Below are 22,499 nucleotides of genomic sequence, written 5' to 3'. Positions count from 1 at the left end.
TGGCAGTACTCACCTGTACTCCAATGAGAACCGTGTGAGCTCAGTGCCATTATGGATCCATTTGAACTCCAGGGGCCAGCTCCCCTCCGCCATACATGTCAACACCAGCCTGTTACGCTCCAGGTGCAACTGGCTCCGCACCGGCTCCGTCTTAAAGTAGGGCGGCACATCATCTGGAGAGAGAGAGAGAGAGAGAGAGAGAGAGAGAGAGAGAGAGAGAGAGAGAGAGAGAGAGAGAGAGAGAGAGAGAGAGAGAGAGAGAGAGAGAGAGAGAGAGAGAGAGAGAGAGAGAGATAAGTATACCCATAGACATATGGACAGAGAGAGTGGTTCAGACTGTATACCACGGGTATATATTACTGCTCAAATTACGTTGGTAACCAGTTTATAATAGCAATAATGCACTTCTGGGGTTTGTAGTATATGGCCAATATACCACACCTCCTCGAGCATTCTTGCTTAATTATACAGCGATTCATGAGACAGGATTCATGAGTCGAGAAGAGCTAAGATATGTGGATTGGAGATATGGGTTCTGTTAAGCATGACGTACTGTATTGCTTTCCCCAGCCCAAACAGGGTTAGATAGAAGAGGAAAAAGACAGGGAAATGCTTTCCCCAGCCCAAACAGGGTTAGATAGAAGAGGAAAAAGACAGGGAAATGCTTTCCCCAGCCCAAACAGGGTTAGATAGAAGAGGAAAAAGACAGGGAAATGCTTTCCCCAGCCCAAACAGGGTTAGATAGAAGAGGAAAAAGACAGGGAAATGCTTTCCCCAGCCCAAACAGGGTTAGATAGAAGAGGAAAAAGACAGGGAAATGCTTTCCCCAGCCCAAACAGGGTTAGATAGAAGAGGAAAAAGACAGGGAAATGCTTTCCCCAGCCCAAACAGGGTTAGATAGAAGAGGAAAAAGACAGGGAAATGCTTTCCCCAGCCCAAACAGGGTTAGATAGAAGAGGAAAAAGACAGGGAAATGCTTTCCCCAGCCCAAACAGGGTTAGATAGAAGAGGAAAAAGACAGGGAAATGCGTGAAATCCCTTCATCATTCTCTCCGTGCCTCTCCATTTCGCTTTGTCTCTTTTCTCTGTCTGTGTTTGTGAACATGTAGAAGCACAGAGTGAAGAGTACAGAGCACTGAGGATAGAACAGAATATATGATGCTACACAGACACACACACACACACACGCACACACACACACACACACACACACACACACACACACCCACACACACAAACATACACACACAGTCTTGTTTAACTAGCCTTGTGGGGACACACAATTCAGTCAATTCAAACACACACACACACACACCTCCATCAAAGCAGCTCCAAATTCACCTCACTGTCATACTCCCTGGTGGATGTGAAAGCTCACTCTTGATAGATGGTACTACAATTAACACCTCGTGCTTGATGATGATTGTAAATATAGACCAATTTAATTGGATGGTTGGATAATATAATTTTCAAATTAGCTAATAATCAAGAATTGGAATTAAACTGTCAAAATGATCTATTGGCTTGGTTTTTGCACTGCTATTTTGGCTCCACCAATCCAACAGAGGTAGGGTTAGTAAAACAGATGAAAGAAAGGGGGAAAGATGGAGATGGATTCAGTCTATAAACAGAGGTAGCCAAGAAGAGAAGGCAATTGGTAGGCAGTATGATGGAATGAGGGATAAATGGAAGATAAGACAATTGGTAGGCAGTATGATGGAGTGAGGGATAAATGGAAGAGAAGACAATTGGTAGGCAGTATGATGGAGTGAGGGGTAAATGGAAGAGAAGACAATTGGTAGGCAGTATGATAGAGTGAGGGGTAAAAGGAAGAGAAGACAATTGGTAGGCAGTATGATGGAGTGAGGGATAAATGGAAGAGAAGACAATTGGTAGGCAGTATGATGGAGTGAGGGATAAATGGAAGAGAAGGCAATTGGTAGGCAGTATGATGGAATGAGGGATAAATGGAAGACAAGACAATTGGTAGGCAGTATGATGGAGTGAGGGATACATGGAAGGTAAGACAATTGGTAGGCAGTATGATGGAGTGAGGGGTAAAAGGAAGAGAAGACAATTGGTAGGCAGTATGATGGAGTGAGGGATAAATGGAAGAGAAGACAATTGGTAGGCAGTATGATGCAGTGAGGGATACATGGAAGATAAGACAATTGGTAGGCAGTATGATGGAGTGAGGGATAAATGGAAGAGAAGACAATTGGTAGGCAGTATGATGGAGTGAGGGATAAATGGAAGAGAAGACAATTGGTAGGCAGTATGATGGAGTGAGGGATAAATGGAAGAGAAGACAATTGGTAGGCAGTATGATGGAATGAGGGATAAATGGAAGATAAGACAATTGGTAGGCAGTATGATGGAGTGAGGGATAAATGGAAGAGAAGACAATTGGTAGGCAGTATGATGGAGTGAGGGGTAAATGGAAGAGAAGACAATTGGTAGGCAGTATGATAGAGTGAGGGGTAAAAGGAAGAGAAGACAATTGGTAGGCAGTATGATGGAGTGAGGGATAAATGGAAGAGAAGACAATTGGTAGGCAGTATGATGGAGTGAGGGATAAATGGAAGAGAAGACAATTGGTAGGCAGTATGATGGAGTGAGGGATAAATGGAAGAGAAGGCAATTGGTAGGCAGTATGATGGAATGAGGGATAAATGGAAGAGAAGACAATTGGTAGGCAGTATGATGGAGTGAGGGATACATGGAAGGTAAGACAATTGGTAGGCAGTATGATGGTGTGAGGGGTAAAAGGAAGAGAAGACAATTGGTAGGCAGTATGATGGAGTGAGGGATAAATGGAAGAGAAGACAATTGGTAGGCAGTATGATGCAGTGAGGGATACATGGAAGATAAGACAATTGGTAGGCAGTATGATGGAGTGAGGGATAAATGGAAGAGAAGACAATTGGTAGGCAGTATGATGGAGTGAGGGATAAATGGAAGAGAAGACAATTGGTAGGCAGTATGATGGAGTGAGGGATAAATGGAAGAGGAGACAATTGGTAGGCAGTATGATGGAGTGAGGGATAAATGGAAGATAAGACAATTGGTAGGCAGTATGATGGAGTGAGGGATAAATGGAAGAGAAGACAATTGGTAGGCAGTATGATGGAGTGAGGGATAAATGGAAGAGAAGACAATTGGTAGGCAGTATGATGGAGTGAGGGATAAATGGAAGAGAAGACAATTGGTAGGCAGTATGATGGAGTGAGGGATAAATGGAAGAGAAGACAATTGGTAGGCAGTATGATGGAGTGAGGGATAAATGGAAGAGAAGACAATTTGTAGGCAGTATGATGGAGTGAGGGATACATGGAAGAGAAGACAATTGGTAGGCAGTATGATGGAGTGAGGGATAAATGGAAGAGAAGACAATTGGTAGGCAGTATGATGGAGTGAGGGGTAAAAGGAAGAGAAGACAATTGGTAGGCAGTATGATGGAGTGAGGGATACATGGAAGAGAAGACAATTGGTAGGCAGTATGATGGAGTGAGGGATACATGGAAGATAAGACAATTGGTAGGCAGTATGATGGAGTGAGGGATAAATGGAAGAGAATACAATTGGTAGGCAGTATGATGGAGTGAGGGATAAATGGAAGAGAAGACAATTGGTAGGCAGTATGATGGAGTGAGGGATACATGGAAGAGAAGACAATTGGTAGGCAGTATGATGGAGTGAGGGATACATGGAAGATAAGACAATTGGTAGGCAGTATGATGGAGTGAGGGATAAATGGAAGAGAAGACAATTGGTAGGCAGTATGATGGAGTGAGGGATAAATGGAAGAGAAGACAATTGGTAGGCAGTATGATGGAGTGAGGGATAAATGGAAGAGAAGACAATTGGTAGGCAGTATGATGGAGTGAGGGATAAATGGAAGAGAAGACAATTGGTAGGCAGTATGATGGAGTGAGGGATAAATGGAAGAGAAGACAATTGGTAGGCAGTATGATGGAGTGAGGGATAAATGGAAGAGAAGACAATTGGTAGGCAGTATGATGGAGTGAGGGATAAATGGAAGAGAAGACAATTGGTAGGCAGTATGATGGAGTGAGGGATAAATGGAAGAGAAGACAATTGGTAGGCAGTATGATGGAGTGAGGGGTAAAAGGAAGAGAAGACAATTGGTAGGCAGTATGATGGAGTGAGGGATACATGGAAGAGAAGACAATTGGTAGGCAGTATGATGGAGTGAGGGATACATGGAAGATAAGACAATTGGTAGGCAGTATGATGGAGTGAGGGGTAAATGGAAGAGAAGACAATTGGTAGGCAGTATGATGGAGTGAGGGATAAATGGAAGAGAAGACAATTGGTAGGCAGTATGATGGAGTGAGGGATAAATGGAAGAGAAGACAATTGGTAGGCAGTATGATGGAGTGAGGGATACATGGAAGATAAGACAATTGGTAAGCAGTATGATGGAGTGAGGGATAAATGGAAGAGAAGACAATTGGTAGGCAGTATGATGGAGTGAGGGATAAATGGAAGAGAAGACAATTGGTAGGCAGTATGATGGAGTGAGGGATAAATGAAAGAGAAGACAATTGGTAGGCAGTATGATAGAGTGAGGGGTAAATGGAAGAGAAGACAATTGGTAGGCAGTATGATGGAGTGAGGGATAAATGGAAGAGAAGACAATTGGTAGGCAGTATGATAGAGTGAGGGGTAAATGGAAGAGAAGACAATTGGTAGGCAGTATGATGGAGTGAGGGATACATGCAAGATAAGACAATTGGTAGGCAGTATGATAGAGTGAGGGGTAAATGGAAGAGAAGACAATTGGTAGGCAGTATGATGGAGTGAGGGGTAAATGGAAGAGAAGACAATTGGTAGGCAGTATGATAGAGTGAGGGGTAAAAGGAAGAGAAGACAATTGGTAGGCAGTATGATAGAGTGAGGGGTAAATGGAAGAGAAGACAATTGGTAGGCAGTATGATGTAGTGAGGGGTAAATGGAAGAGAAAGCCAGGAGGTGAATGATGTACATGAGAAAGACTGGAAGGGAAAAATAAAAATGTAGAGGATAGGAGGGTGATGGCTTGTAGAGATAGATGGTTTCACAGCCTCCTTAGTGTGGGTTAATGCTAATGTTATGCGTGGTGGAGAATAGGAGGGAAGTTTATGAAAATGAGGGAGATTGAGGCGTGCAAGAGATTTTATTAGACGGCTGAGACTAATTGTTCCCTAGTGATCTGGGCTGTGCTTTTATCTGTGATATAGAGATAAAGAGAAAGAGAGAGAGAGAGAGAGAGAGGAGCACATAGTGGGGACCAGCCCCATAACACATTGAACACTGATGGGTATCACATGTCTCCTCTGTGCTCTCTCATTAGACAACCAAGAGACTGGGCTGCTTTACAGGGACGAATGGTGGGCCTGAAGAGTCAACACAGGTTTTACTGGACCACTGAGGTCCAGTAGGGGTATGTGGGGACATGTAGGGGTATGTGGGGACATTTAGGGGTATGTAGGGACATGTAGGGGTATGTGGGGACATGTAGGGATATGTAGGGACATGTAGGGATATGTAGAGACATGTAGGGGTATGTGGGGACATGTATGGGTATGTGGGGACATGTATGGGTATGTGGGGACATGTAGGGGTATGTAGGGACATGTAGGGACACGTAGGGGTATGTGGGAACATGTAGGGTTATATAGGGACATGTAGGGACATGTAGAGACATGTAGGGGTATGTGGGGACATGTATGGGTATGTGGGGACATGTAGGGGTATGTAGGGACATGTAGGGGTATGTGGGGACGTGTAGGGACATGCAGGGGTATGTAGGGACATGTAGGGGTATGTGGGGACATGTAGGGGTATGTGGGGACATGTATGGGTATGTGGGGACATGTAGGGGTATGTAGGGACATGTAGGGGTATGTGGGGACGTGTAGGGGTATATGGGGACATGTAGGGGTATGTGGGGACATCTAGGGGTATGTGGGGACATGTAGGGGTATGTGGGGACATGTAGGGGTATGTGGGGACATGTAGGGGTATGTGGGGACATGTAGGGACATGTAGGGGTATGTGGGAACATGTAGGGTTATATAGGGACATGTAGGGGTATTTAGGGACATTTAGGAGTATGTGGGGACATTTAGGGGTATGTGGGGACATGTAGGTGTATGTGGGGACATGTAGGGGTATTTGGGGACATGTAGGGTTATATAGGGACATGCAGGGACATGTAGGGACATGTAGGGGTATGTGGGGACATGTAGGGACATGTGGGGACATGTAGGGGTATGTGGGGACATTTAGGGGTATGTAGGGACATGTAGGGGTATGTGGGGACATGTAGGGGTATGTGGGGACATGTAGGGGTATGTGGGGACATGTATGGATATGTAGGGACATGTAGGGATATGTAGGGACATGTAGGGGTATGTGGGGACATGTAGGGGTATGTGGGGACATGTAGGGGTATGTAGGGACATGTAGGGATATGTAGGGGTATGTGGGAACATGTAGGGTTATATAGGGACATGTAGGGACATGTAGGGGTATTTAGGGACATTTAGGGGTATGTGGGGACATTTAGGGGTATGTGGGGACATGTAGGTGTATGTGGGGACATGTAGGGTAAAATAGGGACATGCAGGGACATGTAGGGACATGTAGGGGTATGTGGGGACATGTAGGGACATGCAGGGGTATGTAGGGACATGTAGGGGTATGTGGGGACATGTAGGGGTATGTGGGGACATGTATGGGTATGTGGGGACATGTAGGGGTATGTAGGGACATGTAGGGGTATGTGGGGACGTGTAGGGGTATATGGGGACATGAAGGGGTATGTGGGGACATGTAGGGGTATGTGGGGACATGTAGGGGTATGTGGGGACATGTAGGGATATGTAGGGACATGTAGGGATATGTAGAGACATGTATGGGTATGTGGGGACATGTAGGGGTATGTAGGGACATGTAGGGACACGTAGGGTTATGTGGGAACATGTAGGGTTATATAGGGACATGTAGGGACATGTAGGGACATGTAGTGGTATTTAGGGACATTTAGGGGTATGTGGGGATATTTAGGGGTATGTGGGGACATGTAGGTGTATGTGGGGACATGTAGGGACATGTAGGGGTATTTGGGGACATGTAGGGTTATATAGGGACATGCAGGGACATGTAGGGACATGTAGGGGTATGTGGGGACATGTAGGGACATGCAGGGGTATGTAGGGACATGTAGGGGTATGTGGGGACATGTAGGGGTATGTGGGGACATGTAGGGGTATGTAGGGACATGTAGGGGTATGTGGGGACGTGTAGGGACATGCAGGGGTATGTAGGGGTATGTGGGGACGTGTAGGGACATGCAGGGGTATGTAGGGACATGTAGGGGTATGTGGGGACATGTAGGGGTATGTGGGGACATGTATGGGTATGTGGGGACATGTAGGGGTATGTAGGGACATGTAGGGGTATGTGGGGACGTGTAGGGACATGCAGGGGTATGTAGGGGTATGTGGGGACGTGTAGGGACATGCAGGGGTATGTAGGGACATGTAGGGGTATGTGGGGACATGTAGGGGTATGTGGGGACATGTATGGGTATGTGGGGACATGTAGGGGTATGTAGGGACATGTAGGGGTATGTGGGGACGTGTAGGGGTATATGGGGACATGTAGGGGTATGTGGGGACATGTAGGGGTATGTGGGGACATGTAGGGGTATGTGAGGACATGTAGGGACATGTAGGGGTATGTGGGGATATGTAGGGATATGTGGGGACATGTAGGGGTATGTGGGGACATGTAGGGACATGTAGGGGTATGTGGGGACATCTAGGGGTATGTGGGGACATGTAGGGGTATGTGGGGATATGTAGGGATATGTGGGGACATGTAGGGGTATGTGGGGACATGTAGGGACATGTAGGGGTATGTGGGGACATGTACTGTAGAGAGGCATTTGGGGACCTTCAGCCTGTGAGAGAACATGTGGTTGTTCAGTATCCAACGGCACTTGAATGGATGTTATGGATGTAATTCTGATTCACAACGTACTTTCACTTCTTTCTATGGAGGGAATGAAATAATGGAGTAAGCCACTGTTCAAGAGGTAGGAACAACAGAGAGATACAATGGGGAAGAACGCCAGGGGCTGTATATTCCATGTCAGTTCCCATGAATACAAACACTCCCATCACACACACCCACACACACTCACACACACACACACACACACAGACATGTGCAAGCACCCCCCAGTCAAGGTTTCACGTCTGCACACACTACAAAGCAATTCATGTTTGATGAGGGTGGCTGTACTGTAGCTCATCTGCATACACTAGATCTAATGGGTCCCTAGTAGGTTTGCAAAATTCCTGGATCTTTTAATAAAATCCCTGGTTTTCCAGAAATCCTGGTTGGAGGATTCTGGATTCCCTGCTTATTCCCTCCTGACTCCGGGAATCTTCCAACAGTGATTTCGGGAAAACGAGAGAATTTATTGAAAGTTCCAAGGAATTTAGACCCTACATTTACAAAGAGAGGTCGTCTCAAATCCAGTTGGTGCATGTGTGTTCCTCGCTGTGTGTGTGTGTGTGTGGTGTGTGTTTAATTTACTGAGCAGTCAATTAAAGCTACTCTTTCATTAATGAGAACACTGCCAGGTGTAAATTGTTGCCCTAGGGTTAACATCCATAATAGAATAGATTCTCTCATTTCCAAAATAAGACCTAGTAAGTTTTCATTCCTCTCACCTTTCTCTCTCCTTAATATGTGCCTTTTCACAAGTGTTGGAGTGCTAATTAAACTGTCTGAAGTTGGAAAGTAATAGTACACACACACACACACACACACACACACACACACACACACACACACACACACACACACACACACACACACACACACACATTGCATCGCAATGTAGGTTCCATTCTATTATGATCATTTATGAACATTTGAACATCTTGGCCATGTTCTGTTATAATCTCCACCCGGCACAGCCAGAAGAGGACTGGCCATCCCACATATGCTCTCTCTAATTCTCTCTTTCTTTCTCTCTCTCGGAGGACCTGAGCCCTAGGACCATGCCCCAGGAATACCTGACATGATGACTCCTTGCTGTCCCCAGTCCACCTGACTGTGCTGCTGCTCCAGTTTCAACTATTCTGCCTTATTATTATTCGACCATGCTGGTCATTTATGAACATTTGAACATCTTGACCATGTTTTGTTATAATCTCCACCCGGCACAGCCAGAAGAGGACTGGCCACCCCACATAGCCTGGTTCCTCTCTAGGTTTCTTCCTAGGTTTTGGCCTTTCTAGGGAGTTTTTCCTAGCCACCGTGCTTCTTCACCTGCATTGCTTGCTGTTTGGGGTTTTAGGCTGGGTTTCTGTACAGCACTTTGAGATATCAGCTGATGTACGAAGGGCTATATAAAATAAATTTGATTGATTGATTGATTATTGGGGCATATTCTAACGCAAAGTATAATGGGAGGAGAGTCACACCAGTGAGTAGCTAGTCTACAGTAACACCCATCCATCCACCTGGGCCTCCTTACTCCCAGTCCGGTTCCCAACAGGTCTCCAGTGGCTGCCAGTAACAGACAGCTTCTCTCTGTCTCAGCTCATTCCCAAGCGAACAGCACAGCTCCCAGGTCCCAGGTCCCAGGTCCCAGCTCCCAGTTAGCTAGGCTACATACATATTTCATCTAGCCCCTGGGTACTAAACACACACACAGTGGGCAGAGCACACAGAGCATGTGTGTATGGATGTGTGTGGGTGTGTGGTGAAGATGTCCGTCAGTGGAAGGTCTGCTCTGCTGGTGGTCTGGCTGGGCTGTTAAGCACTCCCACTGGGTGTGAGATCTGTTCTGGAGCATGTGGTTATTTAGCACAATGGCCTGGCCCTGTCTGTGTGTGGGGTGTGCCAATCTGTTCCAGGGCCTGTCATTATTTAGCCCAGTGGCCTGGCCCTGTCTGTGTGCGGGGTGTGCCAATCTGTTCCAGGGCCTGTCATTATTTAGCCCAGTAACCTGGCCCTGTCTGAGTGCGTGCTGGTGACCGCCACTATCTGTCCCACTGAGACAATCATAGCCAGGCCACAGCCAAGCAGGCCCTCCTTTTTCCTAAACACTGCAAACACACAAATTCACACACTAACACACAGTGATCATCCACTGCCCAGACACACGCAAAGACACACAGAAACAAAGAACCACACACACACCACAGTGTACATTCAGATCCACTTTGGCCTGGCTCCAGCTTACAGGCCTATTTGTTCTGTGGCATGGCCAGATCATCTCTCCATAGCTCTTTATAGAACTACATTTCCCATGAGGCAGTGGGGCTGGCCAATAATCCCTCCTCCCATCTGTTGGTCCTACAAAGCCCCCTGGTACACATCAGTTCAGATGTCCATTCACTACAGCTGGCCAGTCCCAGAGCCCCCAAATCCCAGGAGTGGGCAGGATACTGGGTCAGAGTGGGGGTGTGGGGTTTGGGAGACACCAAGGCTCCCTAGTGGCCAGCCAAACCAACAGCACACAACCAACACACCAAGGCTATTTCTCGATGTGCCTTTACTCTATTCCTTGCTTCCCCTCTCCTCGCCTCCTTCTCAAACAGAGTATGAGATCCAAGGTCCCTCCCCTCAGACCTTCTCATTTGATTCATTTTGAGAGGGAGGCCATGAGAAAGGACGTAAGGAACTGAGAAAGAGCCCAATGCCTCAAATGTTTTTTTCCCCTTGCAACCTTCACCATCTCTGATGCTAAGATGCCCAGTCCGTTGTTGTGACCAGGCGCCACCGACGCTCCACCCTCCTGCCTCTCACTGTGGGGATAAGATAGGAAGGCCTTGACACCATAAATCAGAGAGGTAAAACATTAAAAGTCATCTCCCTTCTTTAACGGCCTCGCTGGAGAAGGACGCAGGCTCGTAAATCTGCTGGCTAACCTTTCGGCGTGACAGGGTAAGCTCTCAGCGCACGCTCCCACCTTTATCACTCACCCCAGAGCCATCGCTCCTCTCCCTAATAACATCAAAACAGAATGACACGGTACAAGGAATGAGATGAAACACTGCCTCCCACGCAGAGAAGAGCTTTTAATATGGACGTGTGTGTGTGTGTTTGTGGCGTGTGGTGTGTGTGTACTTAAGTGTGTTTGTGTTATGGAAGTGAAAGAAAGACTGTGTGTAACTCTTTGTGTCAGAGAGCGAGGAACGCAATATTATGTTTGTGTGTGTGTCTGTGAATGTGTATCTCCCTCAGACATGTGTGTGAGCAAGCAGGTTTAATTTCTCTGAAGAGCCGTGCGTCGCTGCATGCTCTGAGCAAATTATACCATTATGTTCATGAGAGCAAATCAAATCCTGCATTACTGAGACAATAAAGGCTAAGATGGGTCCCGCGTGTCAGGATCACATGACTAAAGCCCTGGAACATCCCCACAAACAACCTGCACATCAACCAACTACTCAGAAACACTCTGTTCACAGCTGATATGAGGAGTGGGGTGTTGTACGCACAAACTGGAAAAGCTACTGTAACAGACAGAAAGAGGGAGGGAGGAAGGAGAGAGAAGTACGAGGACACACACACAGTACATACACAAGCAACCTGACTAAACCAAACCACAGGGATGGGGTGTGTCCACTGGTCGCCTCTGGACTGTTGAAATATTAAAGCAGTAAAGCAATGTTCTTTATCGGTCAATAATGTATGGTTAGGTTACTGGGGAATCTCACTGAGAGAATATAGAGGTGAATATAGGCCCCATAGCACACAGAAACACACACACACACACACACACACACACACAAACACACACACACACACACACGCGCGCGCACACCAAGGGCAATGGTAGTTGTTTGGGTACAGACGTAAACTTCTTCCACGGTTGAGGATATTTCCATTGCATGTCGTGTTGTACTCTGACTGGAGACATTAGCATAAGCATGATGACATTTCTCTGTAATGGTGATGTCACATCACTGCCTTATCATTGTGTGTTGACATGTGCACTGAATGTATCAAACATTAGGAACACCTTAAGCTAATATTGAGTTGCACCCCCTTTTGCCCTCAGAACAAGCTGAATTTGTTGGGGCATGGACTCTATAAGGTGTCAACAGCTTTCCACGGGGATGCTGGCCCATGTTGACTCCAACGCTTCCCTCAATTGTGTCAAGTTGGCTGGATGTCCTTAGGGTGGTGGACCATTATTGATACACACAGGAAAGAGTTGAGCTTTGGAACATCTACATTTTTAAAAGTCTAATAAATCCATGTAATATCGCCTACACCTTCACAATAAATCCATGTAATATCGCCTACACCTTCACAATAAATCCATGTAATATCGCCTACACCTTCACAATAAATCCATGTAATATCGCCTACGCCTTCACAATAAATCCATGTAATATCGCCTACACCTTCACAATAAATCCATGTAATATCGCCTACACCTTCACAATAAATCAATGTAATATCGCCTACACCTTCAGAATAAATCCATGTAATATCGCCTACACCTTCACAATAAATCAATGTAATATCGCCTACGCCTTCACAATAAATCCATGTAATATCGCCTACACCTTCACAATAAATCCATGATTTATTTTAGACAGGTCTAAAGAGGCATGTTTCAGAAGAACAGAATAGCATACTCTGAGTTGTCCTTACTGTATGTGTCATGCCCTGACCATAGAGAGCCTTTTATTTTCTATGTTGTGTAGGTCAGGGTGTGACTAAGGTGGGTTATGTAGGTTGTTTTATGTCTATGTTGGCCTGGTATGGTTCCCAATCAGAGGCAGCTGTTTATCGTTGTCCCTGATTGGGGATCATATATATGCAGCCATTTCCCCACTGTTTTTTTGTGGGATCTTGTTTTTGTGTTGACTTCACGTTTAATTTGTTCCATATTGTTTTGGTGAGTTTAATTTATTAAACATGTGGAACTGTACGCACGCTGCGCCTTGGTCCATTTATTTCAATGATCGTGAAAGAAGATCCCACCACCCACGGACCAAGCAGCATGCCCAGGAGGAGCAGGGATCCTGGGCCTGGGAGGAAAGCCAGGAGTGGAGGGCATCCTAGACTTGGGACGAAATAATGGCAGGAGACAAAAGCCTGCCATGGAAGCAGGTGGAAGCAGCGAAGGAGGGACAGCGACGAAACCGGGGTTCGCGGCCACGACGTAGTCCCAAGAAGCAGTCTCAAACAATGTTTTTCGGGGGGAGGCACACAGGGGTGGTCGGCGACGCTGAGGGGTGAGTCAGAGACCATGGAGGAAGCGATGGAGAGATTGAGTGAGAGTGAATGGAGGGGTGAGATAGAGACCTTCGAGGAGTGGCTGGCGAAATGTGAAGAGAGTGAAGCGGAAGAGCTGTTGGTCTGGCTGGAGTGGCAAGACAGTTGCCCTGAGGAGCGTGTTAGCCGTCCAATGCCACCTGTGTCAGCTCCCCGTATTCGTCCTGAGGAGCGTGTCATCTGTCTGGAATAATCTGTGCCGGCTCCACGCACCAGGTCTCCAGTGCGCCTCCACAGCCCAGTACGACCTGAGCCAGCTCTCCGCACTCGCTTTGAGGAGCGTGTTATTGTTCCAGTGCAATGTGTGCCGGTTCTACGCACCGTGTCTCCAGCGCGCCCGGTACGTCCTGTGCCAGCTCCCCACACTTGCCGTGTTAAGGTTGTCATCTGTCCAGGACACGTTGTGCCAGCTCTCTCCCCAGACCGGTACGCCCTGTGCCAGCTCCACGCACCAGGCCTCCAGCGATGGTCTGCAGTCCGGAGCCTCCTGCGACGGTTCCCAGTCCAGAGCGTCCAGCGACGGTTCCCAGTCCGGAGCCTCCAGCGACGATCCAGGGCCCGGAGCCTCCAGCGAAGATCCATGGCCCAGAGCCTCCAGCGATGATCCATGGCACGGAGCCTCCAGTGATGATCCATGGTCCGGAGCCTCCAGTGATGATCCATGGTCCGGAGCCTCCTGCGAGGGTTCCTACCTTTCTAAAGTCTTTGAAAGCAAAGTTAACAAACAGATCACCGACCATTTCAAATCCCACCGTACCTTCTCCACTATGCAATCTGGTTTCCGAGCTGGTCATGGGTGCACCTCAGGCACGCTCAAGGTCCGAAACGATATCATAGCCGCCATCGATAAAAGACAATACCGTATAGCTGTATTTATCGACCTGGCCAAGGTGAACCCGCCCGCCCATCTAGCATCACTACTCTGGACGGTTCTGACTTAGAATATGTGGACAAGTACAAATATCTTGTTGTCTGGTTAGACTGTAAACTCTCCTTCCAGACTCACATGAAGCATCTCCAATCCAAAATTAAATTTAGAATCGGCTTCCTATTTCGCAACAAAGCATCCTTCACTCATGCTGCCGAACATACCCTTGTAAAACGGACTATCCTACCAATCCTTGACTTCAGTGATGTAATTTGCAAAATAGCCTCCAACTCTACTATCACAGTGCCATCCATTTTGTCACCAAAGCCTCATATACTACCCACCACTGCGACATGGTTCCTCTCATTGGCTGGCCCTTGCTTCATACTCGTCCCCAAACCCACTGGCTCCAGGTCATCTATAAGTCTTTGCTAGGTAAAGCCCCACCTTATCTCAGTTCACTGGTCACCATAGCAGCACCCACCCGTAGCACGCGCTCCAGCAGGTATATTTCACCAGTCACCCCCAAAGCCAACTCCCCCTTTGGCCGCCTCTCCTTCCAGTTCTCTGCTGCCAATGACTGGAACGAACTGCAAAAATCACTGAAGCTGGAGACTTATATCTCCCTCGCTAACTTTAAGCATCAGCTGTCAGAGCAGCTTAACAATCATTGCACCTGTACATAGCCCATCTGTAAATAGCACTACCTCATCCCCATATTGTTTTTTTGTTGCTCCTTTGCACCCAAGTATCTCTACTTGCACATTCATCTTCTGCACATCTATCACTCTAGTGTTTAACTCCCTCCACCTACCCAAGGACGTCAGAGTACAAAAATCAGTTAACCACCTAACTGAGGAACTCAATTTAACCTTGTGCAATACCCTAGATGCAGTTGTACCCTTAAAAACAAAAAACATTTGACATAAGGAACTAGCTCCCTGGTAAAAAGAAAATACCTGAGCTTTGAAGCAAGCTTCCAGAAAATTGTCTTCCGACTAAGACAGTGCCGTGCAGTATCGAAGAGACCGCACTGCTGCTCGATCATCCTATTTTTCCAACTTAACTAAGGAAAATAAGAACAATCCAAAATGTATTTTTGATACTGTCGAAAAGCTAACTAAAAAGCAGTATTCCCCAAGAGAGGAAAAATAATGAAAAGCTGTGGCGCAGCAACTCACTGCCTTCCTGAAGACAAACAATGTATACGAAACGCTTCAGTCTGGTTTTAAACCCCATCATAGCACTGAGACTGCACTTGTGACCTTTTAATGTCATCAGACAGAGGCTCTGTCCTCGTGCTCCTGGACTTTAGTGCTGCTTTTGATACCATCGATCAACCCCATTAATTTGAAGAGATTGGAAACCCAAATTGGTCTACATGGACAAGTTCTGGCCTGGTTTAGATCTTATCTGTCGGAAAGATATCAGTTTGTCTCTGTGGATGGTTTGTCCTCTGACAAATCAACTGTAAAATTCGGTGTTCCTCAAGGCTCTGTTTTAGAACCACTATTGTTTTCACTATATACACTGCTCAAAAAAATAAAGGGAACACTTAAACAACACAATGTAACTCCAATCATACTTGAAATCAAACTGTCCACTTAGGAAGCAACACTGATTGACAATATATTTCACATGCTGTTGTGCAAATGGAATAGACAACAGGTGGAAATTATAGGCAATTAGCAAGACACCCCCAATAAAGGAGTGGTTCTGCAGGTGGTGACCACAGACCACTTCTCAGTTCCTATGCTTCCTGGCTGATGTTTTGGTCACTTTTGAATGCTGGCGGTGCTTTCACTCTAATGGTAGCATGAGACAAAGTCTACAACCCACACAAGTGGCTCAGGTAGTGTAGCTCATCCAGGATGGCACATCAATGCGAGCTGTGGCAAGAAGGTTTGTCAGCGTAGTGTCCAGAGCATGGAGGCGCTACCAGGAGACAGGCCAGTACATCAGGAGACGTGGAGGAGGCCGTAGGATGGCAACAACCCAGCAGCAGGACCGCTACCTCCGCCTTTGTGCAAGGAGGAGCAGGAGGAGCACTGCCAGAGCCCTGCAAAATGACCTCCAGCAGGCCACAAATGTGCATGTGTCTGCTCAAACGGTCAGAAACAGACTCCATGAGGGTGGTATGAGGGCCCGACATCCACAGGTGGGGGTTGTGCTTACAGCCCAACACCGTGCAGGACGTTTGGCATTTGCCAGAGAACACCAAGATTGGCAAATTCGCCACTGGTGCCCTGTGCTCTTCACAGATGAAAGCAGGTTCACACTCAGCACATGTGACAGACGTGACAGAGTCTGGAGACGCAGTGGAGAACGTTCTGCTGCCTGCAACATCCTCCAGCATGACCAGTTTGGCGGTGATCAGTCATGGTGTGGGGTGGCATCTCTTTGGGGAGCCGCACAGCGGAGGTAGCCAGAGGCAGAGGTAGCCTGACTGCCATTAGGTACTGAGATGAGATCCTCAGACCTCTTGTGAGACCATATGCTGGTGCAGTTGGCCCTGGGTTCCTCGTAATGCAATACAATGCTAGACCTCATGTGGCTGGAGTGTGTCAGCAGTTCCTGCAAGAGGAAGGCATTGATACTATGGACTGGCCTGCCCGTTCCCCAGACCTGAATCCAATTGAGCACATCTGGGACATCATGTCTCGCTCCATCCACCAACGCCACGTTACACCACAGACTGTCCAGGAGTTGGCGGATGCTTTAGTCCAGGTCTGGGAGGAGATCCCTCAGGAGACCAATATGCATATCCTTGATTCAAGTCCTGAGCTACAGGCAGTTAGATTTGGGTATGTCATTTTAGGCGGAAATTGAGATGGAGGTTCCGATCCTCAAGAGATTTTAACCTCCCCTACACGCACTCTTGTTGACTTATTGGCTGTTCTAAGGCCAGCTACTACTACAGCCTTGCAGTGTGGTAAAGTACTTAAGTAAAAATACTTTAAAGTACGACTTAAGTAGTTTTTTGAGGGATCTGTACTTTACTTGACTAGTTACAGTTGAAGTCAGAAGTTTCCATACACCTTAGCCAAATACATTTAAACTCAGTTTTTCACAATTCCTGACATTTAATCCTAGTACAAATTCCCTGTTTTAGGTCAGTTAGGATCACCACTTTATTTTAACAATGTGAAATGTCAGAATAATAGTAGAGAGAATGATTTATTTCAGCTTTTATTTCTTTCATCACATTCCCAGAGGGTCAGAAGTTTACATACACTCAATTAGTATTTGGTAGCATTGCCTTTAATTGTTTAACATGGGTCAAACGTTTTGGGTAGCCTTCCACAAGCTTCCCCAATAAGTTGGGTGGATTTTGGCCCCATTCCTCCTGACAGAGCTGGTGTAACTGAGTCAGGTTTGTTGGCCTGCTTGCTCGCACATGCTTTTTCAGATCTGCCCACAAATATTCTATAGGGTTGAAGTCAGGGCTTTGTGATGGCCAATCCAATACCTCGACTTTGTTGTCTTGAAGCCATTTTGTCACAACTTTGGAAGTATGTTTGGGGTCATTGTCCATTTATTAAGACCCATTTGCAACCAAGCTTTAACTTCCTGACTGATGTCTTCCTGACTGATGCTGCCACCCGTGCTTCATGGTTGGGATGGTGTTCTCTCCCCCTTTTTCCTCCAAACCAGAGGACATTTCTCCAAAAAGTATGATCTTTGTCCCCATGTGCAGTTGCAAACCCTAGTCTGGCTTTTTATGGCGGTTTTGGAGCAGTGGCTTCTTCCTTGCAGAATGGTCTTTCAGGTTATGTCGATATTTTACTCGTTTTACTGTGGATACAGATACTTTTGTACCTGTTTCCTCCAGCACCTTCACAAGGTTGTTTGCCCTTCTTCTGGGATTTATTCACACTTTTTGCACCAAAGTACGTTCATCTCTAGGAGACAGAGCGCGTCTCCTTCCTGAGCGGTATGACGGCTGCGTGGTCCCATGGTGTTTATACTTGCGTACTATTGTTTGTACAGATGAACGTGGTACCTTCAGGCATTTGGAAATTGCTCCCAAGGATGAACCATACTTGTGGAGGTCTACATATTTTTTTCTAAAGGTCTTGGCTGATGTATGATTTTCCCATGATGTCAAGCAAAGAGGCACTGAGTTTGAAGGTATGCCTTGAAATACCTCCACAGGTACACCTCCAATTGACTCAAATGATGTCACTTAGCCAATCAGAAGCTTCTAAAGTCATGACATCATTTCTGGAATTTTCCAAGTTGTTTAAAGCACAGTCAACTTAGTGTATGTACACTTCTGACCCACTGGAATTGTGATACAGTGAATTATAAGTGAAATAATCTGTCTGTAAACAATTGTTGGAAAAATTACTTGTGTCTTGCACGAAGTAGATGTCCTAACTGATTTGCCAAAACTATAGTTTGTTAACAAGAAATTTGTGGAGTGGTTGAAAAACAAGTGTTAATTACTTCAACTATATATCTTTGCCAACTTTTACTTTTATTTCACTACATTCTTTTTAAAAAATTGGAGAGAAAATGGTGCCGTCTGGTTTGCTTAATATAAGGAATTTGAAATGATTTATACTCTGACTTTGATACCTGTCACGGATCCCTCTGGAGCTTTTGATTGCGCACACCTGACCTCTATTCCCACTGATTCTATTTGTATATACGTCCCGGGTGTTAATCATTGTGCGCTTGTGTTATTTATTCGAGGTACTCCTCACTCTTTTGTTTTGGGATTCTACCCTGTGTTTTGTATGGTGTTTGTTTGGTCTTCGTCCCTGTGCCTTTACACGGCCGTGGGCTTAATACAAATCCATAATACGCATTCCTGCGCCTGTCTCCCAAAACTCTTCATACTAACGTTACACATAAGTACATTTTAGCAATTCCATTTACTTTTGATCCTTAAGTATATTTTAAACCAAATTTGACTTTTATTTGAGTCATTTTCTATTAAGGTATCTTTACTTTTACTCAAGTATGATAATCTTAATTGTCACTTAGCGGGGAGTGAGCATGGGTTGGCGGATGGAGCGATATGGAGCGGAGGGAAAGAGACATGGAGGGATCATTATGCTGTTGAGGAGGTTTGGATGGGAGGCCCATTATCCGAAGGCTCTCCATCTCTTTGTCTGTCTGTCTGGTTACATTTTCATGAACTCTGGAGTAGGCGACGACAGTTAGGCTTACTACACAATGTATCTGTTTTATCTACTGCTTTACACTTTGTGAAGCCTTGATGTCAATTAAAAGGATCACCCAATAAAGGTTCATTTCTGACACTAACACTTTAGATGCTCTAGAGACTATCTACAGACCATCAGTAACATTTCAACTAACTATCTACTAACCCGAATCTTAACCTTTATTCTACACTTGAACCCTAAGCATAACCTTAGCAAGCAGTTGCTTATCAACAGATAGTTAGGTGGTAGTATGACCATCTCTAGAGCATCTACAAATGGACAATCTGGACGATCCAGATAGAGTGTGAACCCTATTTCTTCTTTAACATATCATTGCGTGTCTTTTTCTCTCGCTCTGTCTCTCTCCACTCTCTCTCTCTCTCTCTCTCTCTCTCTCTATGCCTTGTGGTGTTGTTGCCAGTATGTATTGATGCCATTATTGAGTGATGGTAGTGCAGCCAGCTCACGGTGGAGTGTCTGTCTCCTCACTGTCACCTGCCAGGTGTCCTGTGGCGTCAGCCTGGCTGTGTGTGTGTGTGTGTGTGTGTGTGTGTATGTGTGTGTGTGTGTGTGTGTGTGTGTGTGTGTGTGTGTGTTCTATGGAGTAAGGGAAGGAGGTAGTGAGGGAGTGAGGGAACAGGAGAAAGACAGAGGGAAAGAAAAGGGGGGAGAGAGAAAGAGAAAAGAAAGAGAAGATGTGTAGCTCATAGACCTGAGAACATCAATCTACAGCACATGCAAACGTCCGTCTGTATGATTTGTCATGTGTGTGTTTTGCCTTCCCACCCTGTCCCTGTCTGTTGTGTACTCGTCCCTGAGTGTTGACACAACGCTATAGAAGAGGCCATTCCAATGATATTACAGGTAAGTGGCAGGCAGCTCCACACTCACACTAGGGCTGGGAACTGCCAGGGACCTCACGATATTATCACGATACGCGATGTGTTACGATTCTCAGGATTCTCAGGATTCTATATGCGTTATGATTTTATATGTGATTTTAGTGTTCCAAACATATTGCTCACCATATGTCTGCTGCAGAGAGACAAGAGAGTCATGAGAAAACTAGTTTTGACCAGTCATGGAAATAAAAGTGCTGAAAACAAATTGTCTCCCTATTTAAAAATATGACGGAGAACAACTTACGAAGAAAATTATCTGAGTTTTGGTGCAGGTACAGACAGCTAACTAGCGCAAAAATGATATTGTCAAGATGATACTATACAATATATTGTCAAAAATAACATTTTGACATTTTTCCCACATCACTAACACATGCAAACACAAACACACATGCAAACACACCCCCAGCGTATACCAAGTCATCAGATTATGTGGCCTTCCATATTCCTATTCCATAAAAAAGAAACTAAATACAAAGAAATTATATATTTTTCTCTGTACCACAGTAGGGGTCTCGTATGCATGGCTGGGTCAAGCTGAATTGGGCGGATGTTTAAACAGATCTGTTAGAAACAGCAGGGGGACTGGTGGGTAAAAGAGAGGAGGTGGAGGGGTGAGAGAGAGGGAGGAGATAGAGGGGTGAGAGAGAGGGAGGAGGTGGAGGGGTGAGAGAGAGGGAGGAGGTGGAGGGTGAGAGAGAGGGAGGAGGTGGAGGGGTGAGAGAGAGGGAGGAGGTGGAGGGGTGAGAGAGAGGGAGGAGGTAGAGGGGTGAGAGAGAGGGAGGAGGTGGAGGGGTGAGAGAGAGGGAGGAGGTGGAGGGTGAGAGAGGGAGGAGGTGGAGGGTGAGAGAGAGGGAGGAGATGGAGGGGTGAGAGAGAGGGAGGAGGTGGAGGGTGAGAGAGGGAGGAGGTAGAGGGGTGAGAGAGAGGGAGGAGTTGGAGGGTGAGAGAGAGGGAGGAGGTGGAGGTGTGAGAGAGAGGGAGTAGGTGGAGGGTGAGAGAGAGGGAGGAGGTGGAGGGTGGAAGGGAGGGAGGAGGTGGAGAGAGAGGGAGGAGGTGGAGGGGTGAGAGAGAGGGAGGAGGTGGAGGGTGAGAGAGAGGGAGGAGGTGGAGGGGTGAGAGAGAGGGAGGAGGTGGAGGGGTGAGAGAGAGGGAGGGAGGAGGTGGAGAGAGAGGGAGGAGGTGGAGGGGTGAGAGAGAGGGAGGAGGTGGAGGGGTGAGAGAGAGGGAGGAGGTGGAGGGGTGAGAGAGAGGGAGGAGGGGGAGGGTGAGAGAGAGGGAGGAGGTGGAGGGTGAGAGAGAGGGAGGAGGTGGAGGGTGAGAGAGAGGGAGGAGGTGGAGGGGTGAGAGAGAGGGAGGAGATGGAGGGGTGAGAGAGAGGGAGGAAGCGGAGGGGTGGAAGGGAGTGAGGAGGTGGAGGGTGGAAGGGAGGGAAGAGGTGGAGGGGTGAGAGAGAGGGAGGAGGTGGAGGGGTGAGAGAGAGGGAGGAGGCAGAGGGGTGAGAGAGAGGGAGGAGGTGGAGGGTGGAAGGGAGGGAGCAGGTGGAGGGTGGAAGGGAGGGAAGAGGCGGAGGGGTGGAAGGGAGGGAGGAGGTGGAGGGTGGAAGGGAGGGAAGAGGCGGAGGGATGAGAGAGAGGGAGGAGGCGGAGGGGTGGAAGGGAAGGGAGGAGGCAGAGGGGTGAGAGAGAGGGAGGAGGTGGAGGGTGGAAGGGAGGAGGTGGAGGGGTGGAAGGGAGGGAGGAGGCAGAGGGGTGAGAGAGAGGGAGGAGACAGAGGGGTGAGAGAGAGGGAGGTGCACACAAGACCTTTGCATCTGTATTTAGCTAATTAGGTGTTATTTCAGGGACAGGAGGTCCGTGGCACCTTAATTGAGGAGGACGGGCTCGTGGTAATGAATGGAGCGGAATTGGTGGAATGGTATCAAATAAATCCAACACATGGTTTCCATGTTTTTGATGCCATTCCATTTGCTCTGTTCCAGACATTACTATGAGCCGTCCTCCTCTCAGCAGCCTCCACTGATTTCAGCTGCCATTTCTTATAACCGCTGTATGGAGGAGCTCACACAACCAGCCTGTCAGGAGTAGAAGGGGGAACAGAACGAGAGGAATAAAATAATAGGAGGGGGAACAGGAAAAGAAGAAGGAAGAAAGGAATAACACTGACACTGGAAAAAGACAAGGTGAGGCAAAAGAAGAGGAAGAAAAATAATGGGGTGGGGGAGTATGG

The 22,499-nt window shown here is 46.9% G+C and overlaps 1 protein-coding gene across 5 annotated transcripts in view; it reads right to left on the bottom strand.

The window, feature by feature from the left end:
• The window catches only part of sdk2b (sidekick cell adhesion molecule 2b), a 461,496-nt gene that overhangs the window by 125,165 nt on the left and 313,832 nt on the right, over positions 1-22,499 (bottom strand). For all 5 annotated transcript variants that reach the window (XM_036956065.1, XM_036956068.1, XM_036956066.1 and 2 more), the window contains exon 2: positions 14-173. In XM_036956065.1, the coding sequence (XP_036811960.1) occupies positions 14-173 (160 nt within the window). The remainder of the gene's footprint in view (positions 1-13; positions 174-22,499) is intronic.

Source organism: Oncorhynchus mykiss, chromosome 20 (genome assembly GCF_013265735.2).
Source record: "Oncorhynchus mykiss isolate Arlee chromosome 20, USDA_OmykA_1.1, whole genome shotgun sequence".
NCBI lineage: Eukaryota > Metazoa > Chordata > Actinopteri > Salmoniformes > Salmonidae > Oncorhynchus > Oncorhynchus mykiss.
Note: the sequence above shows the minus strand (reverse complement) of the source record. Positions and strands in the feature narration are given on the sequence as shown.